Here is a 20,869-nt window from a genome sequence, read left to right as displayed (position 1 = left end):
TTGGTGGAGATAAGGTCTACATATAAAATATGGAAACCCACGCAAATCCAAAATGTAATATAATAAAAACCATATGCTCTTATGTCATATCTCAAATACTGATAATTTGGGGATAAGGAAGTGATACTGAGTAATTTCAGTATTATGTGAACATCATAGTATAATTTTAAAGTTTACCATACATACAGACGGTTTTCTTTAAATTTTACATTTTCTTTCACCTCTCACTCTCTCCCCCTCTGAATTTCCTATGACGTTACGGTGGAGGTGCGCGGAGGTGAGGGGGGGGTGCTCAACGTACCTTATAGTATTCGTTTTACCTTGGACTACACCATTGAACAACGAGTGCGTTCGCCTGCATCTTGACCCGATGTCCGAGGTGATCTCGCCAAATACAGGTCATGATGGAGAGAGAGAGAGAGAGAATAAGTAAGTGTGCGCGCGTGTGTGCGTATGAATACGATGTGTGTGTGTGTGAGCGAACGAGTTTCAGTACTTAGCAGGATGTATCGTTCTCGGAGGTAGGTAAGTGAAAGAGGGAACTGTAACTCATTGTTATCACTTGGTAAGATAAGCACTTCTCGTCAATTTTACTAATGATGACAGGGTTGATAAGATCTTAATCGTTTCTGTCGAAGTTAAATGCCCGCAGGAGTTTTCACAAGGATTGTACATATTTACATTCACTGTGGTACCCACATATTTTAACATGTGGATATATAGGTTCATATGCGTTTGCGCACACAAAACCAGACTTGTGCTGTGTGAAATATTCCTTAAGAGAGAAAAAAGTCGTTGACATGAAAAGGGCATTCGGGTCTATGGATGACATCATCATGCAGACGGACAGAAGACGACTTTTCGCTCGTGTGAGGGAAACTTAGGACGAAATAGTATCTCTCGAGTTGGGCTTCGTACATAGGCCACGGCCGCCGGCGCTCGGGCGCCACGACCTAGCCGCCCCGCCGAGGTGTCGGTTACGTGAGCGACTCCGCCCTTGGCAGTCCAACTTTGACCCCCCCACCCCTCCTACCCCCACCACCCCGCGCCATGGCTCAGTGGTAGCGCGTGTGTCTGATAACGGCGTGGGGATTTTGGGCGTATGTTCGAACCCTGGCCACGGCACAGAGGTTAGGAAGGCCATCCACTCTTGAGTAATATCCCCCGACCGCTGCTCGCCTCGGACCTGAAGTGATCTTAGCTTCCTCCGGGCGAGTGTCGTCACTGATGTGGCAGCGTGGACACCGTCTCCAGCGGTCATCATGTAGGACCTGTTGCGGACCACCTACAGTACTACTGTAGGTTGGGGTCCGGGCGGGTACCAGCCCCGCAAATCTGACAACAACCGGTGACTATATACCGCCCACCCCCTCCTCCTCTTTCTCCTACAACCTATGACACATAGACCCACATTGATACAAAACAGTAGTCTGACGTTTCTACCCAGAGAAATCTTGGTGGGGGGGGGGTTGCTTGCTGGCTGGCTACTGTGGGGCTGCGGGATGGCGGTCAGTGAAATTCGAAGCAGCTCTTGTTATTATTATGGGGATGTGATGGTTTAGTCCAGGGGTTCTTAACCTTTTTTCTCCAATTCCCCACATTTTAGTGAGCCAACTCTCCATTTCCCACCACAGCATCGGTCTTTGAGAAATTCAATTTTAACCCATGCAGTGTTTGGTAACTAAACACTGCATGGGTTAAAATCGAATTTGTATATTTACAAATTCACGAAATGTGACAACAAGAAGACACCAGAAACAAACAAAAAGAAACAAAAACACATCGATTAAAAAAAAAAAAAAAAAAGACATTGGTTCTTCTGTCCGACCGGTCATTCCCCACTTGGCAACTCCGCCATTCCCCACCAGTGGGGAATTCCCCACAGGTTAAGAACCACTGGTTTAGTCTGAAGGTTGTTTACATCGGGTTTCTCCGCATACGAGTATAGCATTGGCATGGCTCGAACGCTTAAACGGCCGAGGGTGGGAAGTGGTGGGCAAGTCCCTTAACCGAATAAAATCGGCTGGCCATGGCCAAATTGAAAATGATAGAACCTGTCACCACATAGCTATAGGAATACTGACAAGCAAGTACGATTCCGTCTTTGTAAAATGACGCACCATTACAGCCTCTCTCTATCAAGTTCCTTCTCTGACCAGATGGTACTTCTCTTCTTATTCTGGCTGTTGCCCGAGTATTTCATTCAGCCGTAGGGCGCCATTTTTTGTGTGCACAGTCTCGATTGATTGGAATCGTCTAGTGGCAGCTAGAATAAAAATACAAGTCATTAGCAATTAAAGGATTTGTCGAGATGATGTTTTCGCCTCATCCCTGCGCAGAGGGCGGCCTTGGCTGAATATAATCGCCTGGCGATGTCCTACCGAAGAGGTTAATCTTTTCACTACAAAGATTTTGTCATAAATTCAATAGATGTGATGTTAATCAGAAAATATATTTGCCATCGCAGCAAAGGTATTGGTGACGAAGTCCGAGACCAGGACCATAATTTCGATCGCGAGTGTACGGACATTGGCTACATCGATACCACACACAAAAACGACCCCAATTCTAACTCAAATGTGATAACTTTGATTGAACTGGGGAAGAAGGTAAGGCCGATCAAGAAAAGCCACGTCCTGAAAATCGTGTTTAAAGTTAGAAAGGAACAGCAGTGTGATGAAAAGAGAGGGAGACAACATCCCTTGTGTGGTCGTTGGGATTAGTTAAGCTAGCAAGTCTAGTTTATTTGATCTAGCAATAAAGTTGACCTACCTGGTGCCTGGTGCCTGGTGCACTAGTATATAGGTAGGTAGTGGTAGTCTCTGGGCATTGAGTAGACTCCTTCCTTGGCTGCCATGCATGCATGGCATTGTGCTCAGTCAGTCTTGTAGTTTGGTCAAGTGCTCTAGAGTAGTGGGATCTTCAAGGAATTTGACCCAAGTTCAATTTGCCATGCGGGAGATTATGATGTATCCAGCGTATGCATTACGAGTTAACAAGTATATAGATTCGTGTCTACACTTGTGTATTACGTGTTTATAAGTATCTAGATTCGTATTTACTACTGCAGATATGTGCGCGTGTTCTCGTGTGCTTGTTTTTGCACGCGGATGCCTTGCCCTTGTGTCTCAATTTGTGTTTAGCCAGCCACTCATCACTGATTAATCCTCAGCTGTCTCTGTCTGATCCTCTCCCCATATCTCTCTATTTCTTTCTTACCTAACAATTATTTTTAAAATCCCTCGTAATTAGCCTTTGGTCTTCCCTCATTCTCTTGTATTGTGCTCTTTTTCTCTATCTTGTTTTTAATTAGTCTTTTTCTTCCTTGTTTCTTGTATCAGTCTTTCTTTTCCAGAAGCTTTGATATGTAATGACTTTCTTTGTGCATCGCCCTCGATATTACTTGGCCACTTCAAAGTAGTGGTAGAATTGTGATCATGGGTGGTCCTGCTGCTGCCCATTTTCAATGCCCTCATCTCCATGAGGAGGTACAGCTTTGAGAAACTGGCACTTGGTCTCCGAACTGATCTCTCTCTCTCTCTCTCTCTCTCTCTCTCTCTCTCTCTCTCTCTCTCTCTCTCTCTCTCTCTCTCTCTCTCTCTCTCTCTCTCTCTCTCTCTCTCTCTCTCTCTCTCTCAGCTTCAGCTCTATTTCTCAAACTTTTTACACATGGAGAGCTGACAACCGGCAACTCATATCACTTCCTCATATCACTTTCAGCCGGTGACACATAAACGGCGATCGGTCCCACACCAGTACAACAGACAATAATCTAAAGTTTCTTCCCAGTGAGATCAGTGGAAGGGCTCGAGGATCGTTGCCAGCTGTGAGGCTGTGGGACGTTGGCTTGGAAAGATAAACTCAGTAGAATTCAAGACAACAGTTATTAGTGTTTTTCGAAGTAGCGTTAACTCTATTTCTGTTTCCATCGTAACAGACTACATAATACATATGTACAGTTTATTATCACGGTGCATTTTTATTTCATATTATTATTATTATTATTCTTTTTTCAAGAAAAATATATTTCAAATTTCGGTCACTAGTAAACGTTCATGGAGAACTTGACGCTAGCAGTGAAATGAAAACTGCTGTTCCACTTGTAGCTCTGCTCTTGCACTGGCTTCGATTTCCTTGCCACCGCCTTGTCTTTCTTGCATTGGAAGGCCCAACTTTGTTATTTTTGCCTCGAACATACTTTGCTGCCGAGGGATGCCTCGGAAGTAAATAGAAGGCAGCAGTAAGCACGCACAAAAGAGAAGTGCCCACCCGGTACGGAATGGTTTAGGATGAGCCACGGAACGGGTTCCGACGAAAACGATTTAAAAATGCCTGATGACAGCCACAATGAGAGGAAAAGTGACAGGCAATGGATGCAGTTGTAGATTCGCCTGATCAGTGATGTAGATGTAGGAATCCCTCACACATCCGAACTGCCATTATGAATCTCAATTATGTTATCCAGACATGATTCATGGGTATTGTACACCACTTTTATTCCTTTAGAATTGAAACTTTAGCACTAGACTTTCGGTGTGGAGAGTACAGTGGAGTGAGATAATTTTACCTCTTTATACGAACACTCCCCTAATCCGAACACCTTGTGATTCAATTATTTAGGGTATGCGAGGGATTCGCTAGAAAATGGAAATTAGAATGATAAACAGAAGCTAAAGGTTCACCAGTTTGTGTAGACTTTACTTCTAGAATATTTAACATGAGGGTAAACGTTGTAAACGAAGCCTTTTCTGGTCAAACGGATGAGCAGACGCCATTAACCAACCATGCTGCGAGTCTTCTAATGATCCGTTTGGCTGTAGCAACAGGCGTGTGGACTGCGGTCAAATCTATTTTGAGATGGTGACGCGTCACGCTGTGGTGGTCAGGTTCATTGACATCTTGCTCTTTGGAAGGTGACATGACAGAAGAGCTATCAAAACATTTAGGAGAACCACTCCAATTGAAACAAATGAAGCAAATGTCGGCAACTTAGGTTTGCTCACCTTCATTTTATTATTAACCTGGTCCTGAGCCAGGAACACAAACTGAAATTTTGTAAAGACTATAAACTTTGTATTTGTGTGTGGGGGTTGTATGCGCGTGTGCATGTGTGTGTGCGCGCAAGCGCGTGTTGTGTATGACAACAAACAATATGTTTATGTATTATTTTTTTTCTTGCGTTTGAGAAATTCTTACCAGCAGTATGATTATACGAGTCTATTTATTAGCCCATATTTAAGTAACACTTTGGATAAATGTGGCGGCTACCCCAATAAACATGCAACTAGGTCCAAAGTGGGGATTGTTTTCTTTCACACGTGATAGGGGGAGAAATCCAAGGGAGAATTAAAGTTTTACCAGTGGTGATGGTGGTGGTGTGGGATGGGGGCGGTGTGAGGTGGGGGCTTAACTCACCCACCCTTGGCTACTGAATTACGCACCAAAATATATCTATACTAATCTATTTCAAGTTTCACGTCTTCGTCGTCCCACGCCTAACGTTTTCTGCAATTGTCCCATGGTGAGGCAGAATGTTGAAGCCATCTTCAGGAAAATTATTTTTGACGAAGTCGTCTTTGTGAAAATTGTTCTCGAACAGTCGTTGTCGTCGTTTTGGCCAAGGCCGTTCTGGGTTGCTTTGCCTTTGCTCTTACAGCGGCAATATCCCATTCTTTTTTATTCATTTATTTGTATGTTTATCTATCAATTCGTTTACTTAGTTGCTATTTATATTATTTTTTCATTTACCTATATTTCTATCTGTATATTTGTTGTTTTTTCATTACTTTACTTATGGACTATATAGTGGTATCCAGGAGAAGAGTAGGAAGATTTTTCGATGTAATGTTCCTAGGAAGAGAGTGGGTGAATATTAGATCCTCTTTTGGTGGAAGGTAAGGTGAGAGTGGTGGATAGATGGAGAAAGAGGGAAAGAACCGAAGGTATGGAGGTGCTTAGAGTAAAATGATTAAATGAGAAGGAAAATGAGCAGGAATACAAGAAGAAGCTGAGAGAAGTGTGGAAGGTGGTAAAGAATAGAGTGGAAGTAGATGTGGAAGAGGAATGAGGGTGTTTCAAGGAAGAAGTGACAGGGTGTGCAAAGATTGTATGAGGAACAAGAAGGATGGGAGGGAATAGAAGGAAGGATAGCGAGTGGTAGGATGATGAATTGAAGAAGGCAGTACAGGAAAAGAAGCGAGCATTCAGGGACTGGTTACAAAGTAGGATGAGAGAAAAATATGGGAAGTATTGAGAAAAAGAAGATAAACAACACAAAGGATAAATGGAGGCAAAAGGGAGAACAGATGTAAAATGGGAAGGATGATGACAGAATTTTTGAAAGCAATAAAAAAAAATTGGAAGAAAATTGTCGTACATCCTACACACACACACAAAAAAAAAAAAAAAAAAGGAAGGGAAGGTGAGTCAAGTAGAGAAGAAAAGGTAAAAGGCGAGGATGGACAGATCTTGACGGAAGAGGAGGCAGTAAAGGGAAGATGGGCGGAGCATTTTAGAGAGCTGTTGAATGTGGGAGGAGGATAGGGAGGGATTGGTGGTAGAAGTGGAAGGCGCTAAGAAAATGACGGAGATGGGGAAGGAAAATGGATGAGAACTAAGAAAAGATGAGGTGCAAATAGCTCTGAAAATTATTAGAACAGATAAGGCTTCTGGATTGCATGGGTGTCATGTGGAGTGTCTGAAGAAGGGAGGTACAGTAATAGTGGACTGGCTGGTGAGGTCATTTAATGCGTGTCTAAGGGAGGGCATGAGTGTCTGTATAGTTCCGCTTTACAAGGGAAAAAGGGACAAATGTGAGTGTAGTAGTTTCAGAGGGATCAGTTTGTTGAGTGTAGTTGGGAAGGGTTTTGGTTGAGAGGATTAAGAGAGGAATAGAGGGAGCAATTGATGAGGAACAGTGTGGCTTTAGGAAAGGTAGGGGTTATGTGGATCAGATTTTTGCGGTAAGGTAGATATGTGAAAAAGCTTTGAGAATATGTTAGGATTTTTTTTTGGGCCTTTATAGATTTGAAAAAGGGTTATGATAAAGTAGACAGGAAGGTATTGTGGGAGGTTTTGGAGATATATGGGATTGGGGGAAAGTTGTTAAGGGCAGTCAAGATTTTTTACAAGAGTATTAGAGCCTGTGTTAGAATGGAAAATGGAGAGAGAGCTAGTGTTTTGAGACAAAGGTGGGATCTGTCAGGACTGTGTCATGTCACCATGGCTGTTCAATGTGTACATGGATGGGGTGGTGTGGGAGGTAAAGGCAAGGGTAATGGGCAGGGGACTGGAGATTATTAAAGAAAACTGAGAAAAGTGGGAGGTGAGCCAGTTGTTGTTTGCTGACGACACTGCACTTGTGGCAGGGTCAGAGGAGGGATTAAGGGAGCTAGTAACGGAGTTTGGAAAGGTATGCGATAGGAGAAAGTTGAAGGTAAATGTGGATGAAAGCAAGGTGATGAGATGTACAAGGGTAGAGGATAACAGTGAGTTGGGAGTAAGTCTAAAATGAGAGAAGCTGGAGGAAGTCAATAGCTTTAGATATTTGGGGTCACATGTGTCAGGAAAGGATGAAATGGTTGAGGTAAACTGTAGATTGAGAGAAGCAAGTAAATGCCTTGGGGGGGATTGAAAAGTGTTATGAGAAATAGGCAAATGGGAATGAATGCAAAGAGGAGATTGTATGAAGGGAGGATTGTGGTTATGGCATTGTATGGGGCAGAGACTTGAAATTTAAGAGAGGCAGAGAGGAAAAGTTTAAATGTGTTTGAGATGAAATGTCTGAGAAGTATGGTAGGGGTTACTAGGTTGGATAGAGTGAGAAACGAGGAGGTGAGGAGAGCGGGAGTGGAAAAGGAGATGGCAGATAGGGCTGATGAAAGAGTATTGGGATGGTTTGGACACATGGAAAGAATGAGCGATGAAAGATTAGTGAAAGAAATGTGGAAGGCAGAGGTACGGGGAGTGAACTTGAGAGGACGACCGAGGCTGAGATGGATGGGGTGAAGAAAGCGTTGAGAAAGATGGGAATGTCTGTTGAACAATTAAGCGAAAAGGCAGGAGACAGGAATGACTGGAGAATGATTGTGCATGGATGATACTGTTAGGCAAGGAAGGGGGTATGGGGGATGGGAGGATAGGGGTTGTTTATTTGTTAATGATATTTTGACGCAGCCCGAAGGGATTTCTCCCCGTCTTCTCTTTTTCTGCATGAGGGGACGGAGAGGGGGGGCCGTCGATTAAGTGAAGCGGCCTTGATGTGGATGTACTGTGTCTTGCTGCATTGCGTTTGACCCAGGGCAGTTAGCGGATGCAGGGATGACCTGTCATCTATGAGGAGCTGAGATGGGAGGGAGCGGTGGAAAGGGTGGGGATTGGGAGTGAAATGGGTGATAATAGGTACTCTGTGCCTCTGGCTTAGCTACCTCCCTTATAAGGGGGGAGAAGCTCTTGGTATACGGATAGAATTTATCCATCCATTCAATCATTTATCTATTCATTTGTTTAATCAAATCTCCATTTTTCATTTATTCGTTTTTTATATGTTTATCTATTTATTTTTAACTAGTCTTCATTTAGAGAACCATTCCTTTGGTAAGACATGTCGAGGAATAGAAACAGTGCATATTTTGTCTCCAGAAAATGAGGGGGGAAAGATTGACAGCCAGGTGACAGATCATCATGAAATTGGCCATTTCCATAAAATTTTAGTCAGATCACTGAGTGGACAACATTCAACCCACTGCGAGACTTTAGTGAAATCATATCGACAAAAGTAGCACGTGTCGGCTTGGTTCACTGACACGAGACAGTATTTATATTTCAGATTGCCACACTCTTAATTTCATGTACATGACAATTTCCCTGTATGTTGAAAGCAGCCGAACTATGAAAAAATATGAAATAATATTTGTACATATGAAAAGCGTTAGCACTCCCGCTGACAAATTAGTAAAAAAAAAAAAAAAAAAAGAAAAAAAAAACGTAGAACCAATTTTTTTCTTCTAATAGGACCCAATATGATTTACATATGAAAAATTTCCGTCACATGACTGTTTACCGATTTCAACTAATTCATATTTATTGATGTTTTATTACAAATTATGACTTTTCACCAATCATCATTTTTCACCCATTAGACGGTGAGTAACATCTGGAAGTTCATTTATGTAAACAAAGCAGTTTCCTACATCTTTTTTATAAATAGCCTTGGATTAGTTGACAAATACTCGTTTACGGTGTCATTCGGAAATGTACCAGAAATCTCCTGATTTTAGACTAAGAAAACTTTTTGAATGTGGACGATTTCGAAATGTTAGGTATTCGAAGAGATAATTATTTGTATCATTGAATTAGCTGAGGGTAATAAGTTGAGTGACTAAAATCACCGAGGAGGAATTGAAATATGAAGGGTTTGATGTATTGTATGTACTGGGACTGCAAAGGCAAATGATACCAGAATCCATTGAAGATTCGAACAAAGGCTTACGCATCTGTGAGTGACGATCGAATCCCGTCTCACCAATTCCATTTCTCGAAGACATAAGCTTTCTCTTTTTCAGTCGCAGAAGAGCACTGATAAGCCAGACGGTAAAACCTCAAAGGAATCGACTCCGCGTCATCACTACGACCGCACCACAGGTGTCGGAGGTAAATACAATCCTGTCGTCTCAGCGTCCAGGCGGCGTTGAAGTCGCCCATGTTTGAAGTTTTTAATGTGTTAAGGTTCTTTTCTATAGTACGGTAGATAGTGTTTAACTGTTTTTTTTTTTTTTTTATTTTTTAGATTTTAAATGTTGATGAAGTGTTAGACTAATACTAAGATAACTTAGGTTACACAGTGTAGTGGTGATACAGAGTGAAGGTAATTGTAAACCTAAGAATTTGTTTATACTTAATTCCTGTGTACAAAAAGACAGAGTAAATGATGAAGTAGAAGCAAAGCATGTGGTAAGCATGTGGCTATGTGCCATCTATCTCGCCCACCTGGACAGGACTGACTTTAACGATCTTCCTCAATCAGACTCGGAAGTTCTTCAACCCTCCACATCTCGATGTTGTCCTATACGTTTCCTTATTTGTTTTTATTATTTTCTCTTCAATTTGTATAACCCTTAGAACCTCCTAAAGTCAGTTCTGTCATCACTCACTGATAATTTGTGGTTGTTGATTGTTTTCTGTGCCTGGGTCTCAGAGACGGGTCTTTTGATTACTTCGCCATCACGTGACAAGATCGAACCAATCATACTCGATGATTCATCTCGTCGGTCCTCCCGCCGCACTCCGCCAATCACGAGCCCAAGCAAAGGTAGTGTTACGGTATTAACCAACCAATCACAACTCTCCTTTTTACTGAGTTTTGAATTTTTTTTCGTTTCAATCTTTAGTTCACTTCATTTTGCTTCATTTTATGTCCTCCTGTATTTGTTATCAGCATTAAAAAAAAATGCTTTTACACACTGATCTCGCCATTGGGGAAGCCTGCGGAAATTTCCATTTATGCTGAGCAAGGAACAAACAAGGTAGGTCCTGACGCATCTGCCCTGTAGTCTGCATGGTTTATGTTACGTCTTTAGATCCATGTTGAAGGTGGTGTCATTTATTTTGTCATATTGTCGGCTAGAAGTGTTTTAACTTTTACCGTCAGCGGACGTTTCTAGTTTTCTTTTCAGCGTTTGGGATCTGTGTGTGGAGATTTGCTTTGATGCTGGCGTTTGTATGCTTATGTAAGGTTTTCCTCTGGGATATCCTAGAATTTAAGCCAACTGTACAGATTCGAGAATTAATAGAACATAATGTGTAGTATTAGGTTATATGATGTTATATTTTAAGTAGACTTAGGTTTTAATCTTAAGTGATTATAGATTTTAAGTGTCCCAGAGGAAAGAGTTTTGCATACCCTTCTACCTATCCAGACGCTTATCCTTTTTCACCTGGTCGCTTTATCCATTTATCCCTATAGATCTACGGCCGGCCTGCCTATGTGCTCTTCTTTTCGTTTCCAGCATGCGGGTCTCTCCTCTTTCTTATCTACCGAGTCTGTGCATTAAAATAGTACTTTTCGGAATGATCTACGTCCTTGCTCTAGTGCCCACGCCACCCCATTCTCCCTCATCACAAGCTCCCGGGCAATCTCGAGACTTTGCCCCTGCGTTGCCTCAGCCATTTCTGGAAGCTCCCCACCCACCAAATTACGACCCCCCTTCCCGCCCGCTTCCCTTTTCATTCTCCCCCCCCCCAAGTTTTGTACAATGGATTGCAGTCGGCTGAGGTTGATTTTTTTTATCATGGTTAGACGAAGTTTGCTTGCCCAGTCAGTGCACGGTCGCGCAAAGCACCCTGGCATGTTTGAGCCCCACTTTTTGGTGCCAGAGATGACTCGACAGTCACAGGTCCGAGAGTCTGAGGTCTGATGACTTCCGGACATTCATGATTGACGCTTTAGAAGCAACTGTCTTACATTACACCCTTTATTGAACGCCCACCCTCATAAATAGAATGAAAACGTCTTTATAATAATAGACCCTCCCCTCCTATATCTGCTTAGTTTATTAATTAGTAAAAACGTATATGGTGTCTTAGTACCATTCTGAGTTTGATTATATTTACATTTTTCTTAACATAAATGCCTCCCACCCCACAGGATACTATATTGTGAAAGTTCATTGTCCTTGCTGAATATGCTTAGATTATATGTATGAATACATACATTCATATGAACAGTGGAATATGAATTATGTATACGTACATGTAAATACATATGTATATATTTGCACACACACACACACACACACACACACACACACACACACACACAGACACACACATATATGACCCAAAGATCGGTCATATAAGAGCTCTGAGCTCTTCCGGGAGGGAAATAGCTGTCGATCACGAGTCCAAGACCATGGTGAATCACACACACACACACACACACACACATATAATATATATATATATATATATATATATATATATATATACATAAATATATGATTAGAATCAGCAGTGACAGTGTAGTAAATCAAATAATTCCGACAGTCATCCCCGGATTCGAACCGAGGCTTACGAGAATGTGAACCCGACGCTTTACCGAGAATTTAAGACACACGATAGCTCAGTCGATAGAGTGTCGGTTTTGCGTTCTCGCAAGCCTCGATCCGAATCAGGGAACGACTGTCGGAATTATATATATATATATATATATATATATATACACACACATGTATATATATATATATATATATGTATATATATATGCATTATGCATACGTATATTTCTATGGGATTTATACACACACACACAAGAAGTTAAGGACTACATTAAGATGGGATCGCTTTTCATAACTTTTCTCCGAATACCAACGCTGCCATACATACGAGGTAAAACAATTACTTCAGATGAAATATACAGTATGTAGAATTCAACACGAACACACTCAGGTTAACTCGGAACCTCTAGAATGATAACCTGAGAGGTATCCACAATACAATCATTCATTGGACTTTTGTCTGTGTTATATTAGTGTATGGCGTTTCTGTGCCGCTGGATTATTTCATAATAGTACGTGAGCAGTCACAGGCTGTTTTCTTTACTTGTGAGATACGGTGGAGGAAATACAAAGTTGACAAATCTTAGGCTCTGTCCAGAGATTGAATGCCAGCCCCTCAAAGATGCACTACTAGATAAAGGCGAGTGTTCTGACGGGTTTTGAAGATGAGCAGCAAAGATTATTCTCTTTGTTGTATATCATGTAGGACTACTACTCGTCGCTGAAGCCCGCCCTACCAAATTAGAAAAGCCATGCTCCTCTGTTTGGTCATACATGGTAATTTCAGGAACCTAACCACCGCGTTATTTGAGGGCTTTCTGTACTATCAAAACAGTACTGTATAAAAGAGGGAAAATACACGAAAATAAAGATACATGTATTGCTGGACATTGTACACACAGTGCATGTACATATATGTATACACTTTCGCTTAGCGACCAATTCGGTTAACGACGGCGACGCTGGTCCCAATTGACGTCGTTAAACGAGTAATGGTTGTATATATGTATATATATATATATATATATATAATGTATATACATGTATATATATATACACATATATACACGTATACGAAATATTTTTTCCCCCTTACACTGGGGGTAGCCAAAAAGAAAAAGGCATAGAAATTACTCCCACCCATTTCATTTCCTATATATTGCACTCCCCTCCGCCCTCCTCCCTCCCTCCTATCTTGGCACCTCCTGGATGATGGGTCATCCCTGCATCCTGTCCACTGCCCTGGGTCAGAAGCAGTGTCGCAAGACACAGCACATCCACAGCAAGGCCACTTCATAAATTCGGTGACCCCACCCTTTGTCCCCTCATGTGTATATATATATATATATATATATATGTATATATATATGTAGATATATATAAGTATATATATATATATATGCATATATATATATATGTAATATATGTATATATATATGTATATATATATGTATATATATGTATATATATGTATAATATATATATGTATATATATATGTATATATATATATATAATTATATATATATGTATATATATATATATATATATATATATATAATGATAATAATAATAATAATAATGTATATGTAGAGAATAAATTGACGCAGCCCAAAGGGATTTCTCCCCGTCTTGTCCTTTTCTGCACGAGGGGACAGGGGGGGGGGGTTGCCAAATTAATGAAGCGGCCTTACTGTAGATGTGCTGTGTCTTATGACACTGCTTCTGACCTAGGGCAGTGGACAAGATGCAGGGATGACTCGTCATCCAGGAAGTGCCAAGATGAGAGGGAGTGAAGAGGGTGGAGGGGAGTGAAGTATGTAGGGGATGGAATGGGTGGGAGTGGTTTTTATGCCTTGTCTATTGGCTACCTCCCATGTAAGGGGGAAAAAAGCTTCTGGTATATGTATATATGCTTGTTAGAAATGGGATGCATCTTTGACAATGGATCATCTTGGACGATAAAGATACTATAGCTAAGTTGAATCTTCGTGGGTTTTCATGAATTCTAAACAACCACATGCATACAGAAACACTGCTGATATTATGTATATTACAGGCATATATGTTTATTCATTAATCAGTTGTGTATGTATATAATATACATATGTATACAAGCATTCTGTATTTAAGATATACATCTCTAAATATAATGTGTACATATGAACATATGCTTCTGTATAGACATACAAAGGCACAGAAGCTGAGCGTGGTAGCTCACCCCCTCACCCCTTGATGCGGAAAACTGTACTTCATTTGATGCCATGCACAGGCTCTAGATATGAATGGGTTCTCCCTCTTGTCGGCGTGTCTGCAACCTCTTTTCCATTCCTACTCTGGTTTTCCTTTCCATTGCTGCCCCAATTCCTTCCTTCACCTTTCCTTACTACCCTTATTATTCCTCTTTTTCAGCAGCAGTTTACCATTGTTAAACTACAGAAATTAGTATGATTATCCATCACACATCAATTACAAAATTTGATCATGCCCTCACCAGACCCATATAAATTTCTTTCAAGATTATGAAAAAAGATCACTTGAAGACTATGGTTGTCCTGTCCCTTAGTTTGCATTGCCTATGGAATCAGTCATTGTCCAAATATGACTAGCAAAACAAACAAGTCAGATTTCTATAGTAAAATCTTGAGTATACAGAACTTAGGAAATTTTGTTCAAGGTCACTTACAACGAAATACCAAATTCATATAATTCACAGAAACTACCTCGCCTATGAGCTTTCAGCAATTAATATACAAGTATATGTCAGTACATATATGCTCACACGTAATGCAGAATTTTCTAAACTGAGGAAGTTATATGATGAATTAGATTAGAGGGAAGTCAGAGACAAATGAAACGTGTGTTGGATGTGAAATATTTATGCAGTTGAAAATATGAACCAAGCCTAAAATAGGCAGTTTTGATGAAATAACACATTAAAAACATAAGAAGAAAAGGGGTGAAAGAGAATTTTCAATTAAATTAAAAGATGATCACAAAAAAAAAAGCAGGAATTATTACATAAAAATCTGACGAGAAAGGAAAAATTGGAATTGATAAAAAGAGTGATGAATCAGTTATTCAAAATTGTAAAGTAATAGTGAAGTGGAAGGTGATGGAGCACCTTGTAGAAATGAACAAGTGCAAGCTGATAATTCTTTGCTTCAATTTTTAATTACCAAGAAAATCTACTTCGAAAAGGAGGGAATAACTGGAAGTGTAGGATTTAATGACATATAAATGAAAATATGAGAAATAAGAAAACTGCTGGAGACACTGGATGAGAAATATCCCAGTGCCTTAAAATCTCAGAATGGATGTTCTAAGAATGTAGAGAACAATTGATGGGTAAAAATCACAAAATTATTAAACATTCACAAGGGGAAAAGTGATGAGAGACTAAGAAAAGGACTAATGAGAGACCATGAGAAAAGGCTAATGTGATACTAATATATAGATAAGGAGGAACCCTGAAATTATATACCAGTTTCCTTTACCAGCATGATTGTTAAAATGTGCAAAATATTTTTTTTCAAGTAGACTGAAAGGAATTTCTTATTGCAGGACAAGCAGAATAATTTTTTTTAATTACAACTTAAGTGTGAAAAATATGTGTGAAGTGTGAGTGAAAAATAGATAAGGTCTTGATAAAGCAAAAAAGCAAATTCTTGTGTATCTGTAGAAAAAAAAGAAAAGGGAAGAATGATGAATATAATAGCTAGAAATTGATACTCGAGAATACAGAGTAAAATAGTGACTTTGAAGAAGGTATAATTAATATGTGCAAAGACAACGCTAAACTATTATTTAGGTTTGTTGGTGATAAACTGACATGTAGGATCTGTAAGCTGAAAGTGGAAGGGGAGGTCAATGAAGATGCTCAGATTAAAGTGTTAAACAAAAACTCCAGTCAGTTTTCACACAGGACTTTTTTTTTTTTTTTTTTTTTTTGCTACTTCCAAGAAGGATGAGAATAGGAATGTTAGGTTAAAAGATGTAAAGGATTGAACAAGATACTCAAAAAACTCAGAGAACAATGAGTAGGCAATATTCATAGCTTGATTGCTCATTTGAAGATAATAGTGCTCCAGAATTGAAAAATGGCTAATATAGTATTAAGCCATAAAAGAAAATGTAAGAATAATCATCTGAATTATAGACCAGTATATCTGATAATCATAGTAGCTAAATTATGTGAAAATATCATAGGAGACAGTCAGGTCAGATATTTTGAAAAAAGGATCTGGCCAACAATTTGGTTCAGAAATTTCATGTGTATCAAACCTGTCAGGATTTTATTCAAATATGGTTGCTGTGATGCAAGAGAGAGGGCTGGGTGGATTAAGCATTTTTATCTGGAGAAAGCCTTTGGTGAGATCCTTCAGAAATGACTATATGGAAAATGGAGTACTGGTATATTAGAGGCTGCCATATGTACAATGCATCACACTACTTGCATTATAAAATATAAAGTCACTCCTGTATTACTTGTTGTCTTTTACTCTAAGTAATGATAAACACAGAAAATGTGACCAAACCAGTTCACAGAAACAGGGGTGACTTGTGTACAACTACAAAAATATATATCTATAATCAAGACACCAACACCGGCATCCTCATATACCCAATTGCACCTCATAATGCCTACGTAGGCATCATCATACCAAAGTGATTAAGGAATGCTTCTTGGAATGGATGAGAGATTTCCTAGAGGGCCAATATGTAAGAAGTTAAGGGTAAGATGTCAGGATAGAGGGAAATAATGGTGTTCCAAGTGTCAGTAATGGCACTAATGAAAGTCTTGATTTATTTATATTATATGATAGAACAACAGAATATACCAATATGTTTGCAGATGATGCAAAGATCATAAAGAGAATGTAAGTCAAGAAATATTTCACATAAAAAAAAAATATATATATATATATATATGTATATATATAATATATATGAGGGAGTCCAGAGCCAGGTGGGGGGGGGGGGGAATGCAAAATACTAAAAATGATTAGGAGCACATGGAGACTATCAATTGATTATCTGATTATTATTATCTATTTGGAAGCATAACAGTTACAAGAGCATTAGAAAAAAAAAATATTGATAGTGGATGATTTGTCATCTGGCAATCTCAGTGTTGGTTTAAAACATATACAAGTAGAAATGCAGGAAGTAAAATATTGGAAAAATTAGATGTGAGGTATGCTCCAATGCATGATATCTCGTACTGAATACTTTAGGAATACAGAGAACAATTCATGAACAAGATTTATGATTGTGTGCTCAAAAGAAGAAAGGTTAATGCCACAAGTTTGAAAAAGGGTTACTAAGGTACCAATTCATGAAGGAGAAGTGTGGAAAAAACTTTGAACCACAGGTCAGTATCTCTGACTATAGTGTGAAAATATTATAAAGGACAAATATCACGAAAAAAGGAACGCTGGAAGATGCTTCACTTTCAGAGATGGGACATCATATGTACTGAACTTTCACTCAGTTGATGTGCTACAAGTGAAAGAGGGCTAAATGGATTGTATGTATTTGAGCCTGGAGAAAACCTTTGATGAGGTATCTCACAAAAGACTAATATGAAAGTTGGGCCATATCGAAGACTTGGCAGCTTCTTTAAATGGATGAGATTTTCTTGAATTTTCTTTTCATTCATCTTGTCTTCTGTGTTGAACTAGTCCTAAGTTATCAACACTAAGAGTTTGCTGCCAACATAGTTGTAACTAAATATGTGCTTTCCTGTCCAGTAATCATACAAACAGTTCTCAGGTATCACCAAATCATGATAGTACCCATAATGTATACTAACAACTTCTTGGCTAAAGCATAGATAACTTGCTTCTGAAGCCCAACCAGGCATTACATGGGCTATTACTACCCTAATATAATTGATAAATCAACTTTGTCTGAAAATTGTTGAAGAAGAACCAATGCAAAATTTATTCATATAATTCTACTAGTCTCGTATCTCAGCAATCACTTACTAGATTTAAGTTATTGTTTTGCTTATAAGTGTTATCCCTATGCAAAATCATATCCATCACAATTACACCTGTGATCCCCCCTTCCAAATCCCACCTTATTTCATTCCTTGGCCTATTCCACTGTTCATCCCACAGTCCTCAATATTTCTGCTTTTCCAACCTCTAACCAACCCTATTCTGGACCTCAAACCAACCCTAAGTTCCTCCACTCCCACCCACCACCCACTGCGCCCTCCTGCCCGCCTGCAGCATGAGACACCCTGTATTGCAGATGGCCATCCTCCTCCCAGACGTAGGACACCGAGAGCGGCCTCAGCAGCCAGGCCCCCACCTACCCGAGACAACAATAGGTCTTCCTTAGGTACTGTATTGCCCAGGCCATGCACTTGTATATTTAGGCCTCTCACCCATGCCTTCTTCCCCCACCCCCTTACCTTCCTCCTTCAGGACTTGTCATGCTTCCAGACTCAACTCCTACCACAGCTGCTGGCACTGCATGGCTCGTGCAATATGTTGGCTGCTCTTTGAGTTGCCTGTAACCTCCTCTCTAGCTCATATCAACAAGTTTGTCTGTGTAAATGAATTTCTTCTCTTTTAATTAGCACATATTTGATTGAAATCTATTGTAATTCAATAACTTTCAAGCTATATAATTTACACAAGCATTCTAAAAGCAAGGAGGCACACAGTTTAATAATTTTCTTATAGTATGACAGGGCATCTTTTTGCAAAGATTACCATCGACATGTATGGAAGACCCCAAATTTTGGGAATAGATGACAGATTCAGGAAGGAATGGTAAAAGCTTTGTTTACAATTGATCGCAGATTTTAGTCCAGACATTTACAGTTTTAGTTATGAAGTTCTTTTGATCATAGGAAAGCTTCATACCATTTCTTTGCTGTTGATAATATTAATTTTTACTTGTATACAATTTATTATCATGCATTCATTTGTAAAGCCTGAGTTAACATTATTTAACTTATGTAGATGAGTTTTTCCCCACAGTATAGTAAATTCATTCCAAATGGATATAGTTTTAAATATGTAATCCATAATCAATTAAATTAATTTCAATAGATAATTCTCTTGTCATAATGTGACTGGGATTTTTCAATTCAAAAAGTTTCTATTCTACCCATAGAGTAGTTACACTTGCACTGTTCCCCCTCCCCAATTTTCAGCTACCCCTTCTTGACTTTTGATCATTTCCACCCAATAGTATTACTTCTCAGATAAGTTTTTCCATACAGTATCATTTGGATATATAAATATACTAAAATATATGTATAATCCACAAGTAAAAACAGAAAATGGCACTCTTGATCGTGAAGTAACTCAATAAAGTCAAGTGCAAAACACCATAGAATATACCTAATCACATGTAACAAAAAAGATTTCATGTAACAATCATTTGTTCTGGAAAACAGTTTGGACCAAGACCTTGGGCAATAACCTTTAGCTTCCCCAAAAATCTGGGTCTTTAAAGTATTATAATGAGGATCAGTCATATAAAAATGGATTCTTTTGCAGCTGGTCGGTCCATAAGTGTGGGTGCGGAGAACCGATCACCTAAACGAACATCTCGACCCCCCTCCACCCACCAAACAACTCCCTCTACCAAGGCGGAACGCCGCCCACGCCCCAGTAAGTTGTAAATAATGATGTGCATGACTAGATCTTCTTAATGTTGCCTTCTATTCTTATTTTTTCTCTCCTACATAACTCTTTATCATTTCCTTCCTCTTGGTTTCCTCTGTAATTAAAGTAATATAGCTGTACTTAGGGCAGCTATTTAACTTTTACATTCTCTTTCTCATTCATCTGTACTTATCCTTCCCATCGATCAAATTTTCCTGCTCCTCCACCTCTTAGCCATAATAAGTTTCATAGCCTTAGATGCAGTATTCCTACCTTCTCCACTATGGGGCTTTCTATTTTATGTTTGTGGCAAGCAATTGCAGTACAGGATCCTGCCTCAGCCTTTTTCGCATGACGCAAACAACATTTCCTACAGCAGCTGCCTTTTCAAGCACCAACTCCCAGTTAGGGTTTCATATACATTATAGAATAGAGAACAGTTGCTGGTGAACCAGGCAACTAGGAAGTACTTTGTATGTATGTAGCTTTGGTAACTAGCTCATCAAGATTGTGCATATACTGTATTTAATGACTGTATTTGGTCTTGCTGTGATGTGATGGTGCATACATCCTTGCTTTCTAACTTACAATAATTCTTAGCAGAATTGATCAAAATAATTCAGATATAATAGTGGTGGTAAAGAAACCCAGACTAGAGTATTTATTTTCTCATATTTCAGGCTACCTCCTTATTTCAGAAAGGTGTAGCTGAAACATACTTTACACCAAAAGACATTTCTCCTTTATAAGAATGGAGACTGAGTCAAAGTACACAAAACACACAACCAATTAATTAATTGTTGCCAGTTTCACTAAGTGGAAAACCCACAGCCCCACAGTGGCTGGCAATAGTCCTTGGGCCCTCCCACATATTTCTCTAGGAAGAAACTATGGACTGTTGTATTAGTGTGGAACTATTTCTATATCACTGGTTGAAAATTGTAGGGGAAGGGGGACAGTTATTAGGTTTCAACTCTGTGTGTGGAAAAGTACAAGAATGTAAGTTAAATTCATAGGGAGAGAGCTTGGGCCCAGCCCAAAGATTAAGTATCAGACTTTCAGGGCTGCACCTCCTAAAGCTACAATTGGATTTATAAATTATTTCTGGTTTGTTCCAATACATCAACAAAGGATCACCGCATAGATTGGAACAAACCAGAAATAATTTATAAATCCAATTGTAGCTT

At 39.5% G+C, this 20,869-nt stretch overlaps 1 protein-coding gene across 18 annotated transcripts in view; it reads left to right on the top strand.

Moving 5' to 3' along the window:
* LOC143032368 (uncharacterized) overlaps nt 1-20,869 on the top strand; it is an 867,199-nt gene that overhangs the window by 693,268 nt on the left and 153,062 nt on the right. For 13 of the 18 annotated variants that reach the window (XM_076197020.1, XM_076197011.1, XM_076197005.1 and 10 more), the window contains 4 exons: nt 9,564-9,651; nt 10,196-10,309; nt 18,313-18,402; nt 19,575-19,688. In XM_076197020.1, coding sequence (XP_076053135.1) covers nt 9,564-9,651; nt 10,196-10,309; nt 18,313-18,402; nt 19,575-19,688 — 406 coding nt within the window. The remainder of the gene's footprint in view (nt 1-9,563; nt 9,652-10,195; nt 10,310-18,312; nt 18,403-19,574; nt 19,689-20,869) is intronic. The other 5 variants (XM_076197017.1, XM_076197010.1, XM_076197021.1 and 2 more) reach the window with 3 other exon arrangements.

Source organism: Oratosquilla oratoria, chromosome 13 (assembly GCF_046742065.1).
Source record: "Oratosquilla oratoria isolate Oo_2021 chromosome 13, ASM4674206v1, whole genome shotgun sequence".
NCBI classification, from domain to species: domain Eukaryota; kingdom Metazoa; phylum Arthropoda; class Malacostraca; order Stomatopoda; family Squillidae; genus Oratosquilla; species Oratosquilla oratoria.
This window is presented reverse-complemented; position numbering and strand designations above follow the sequence as displayed.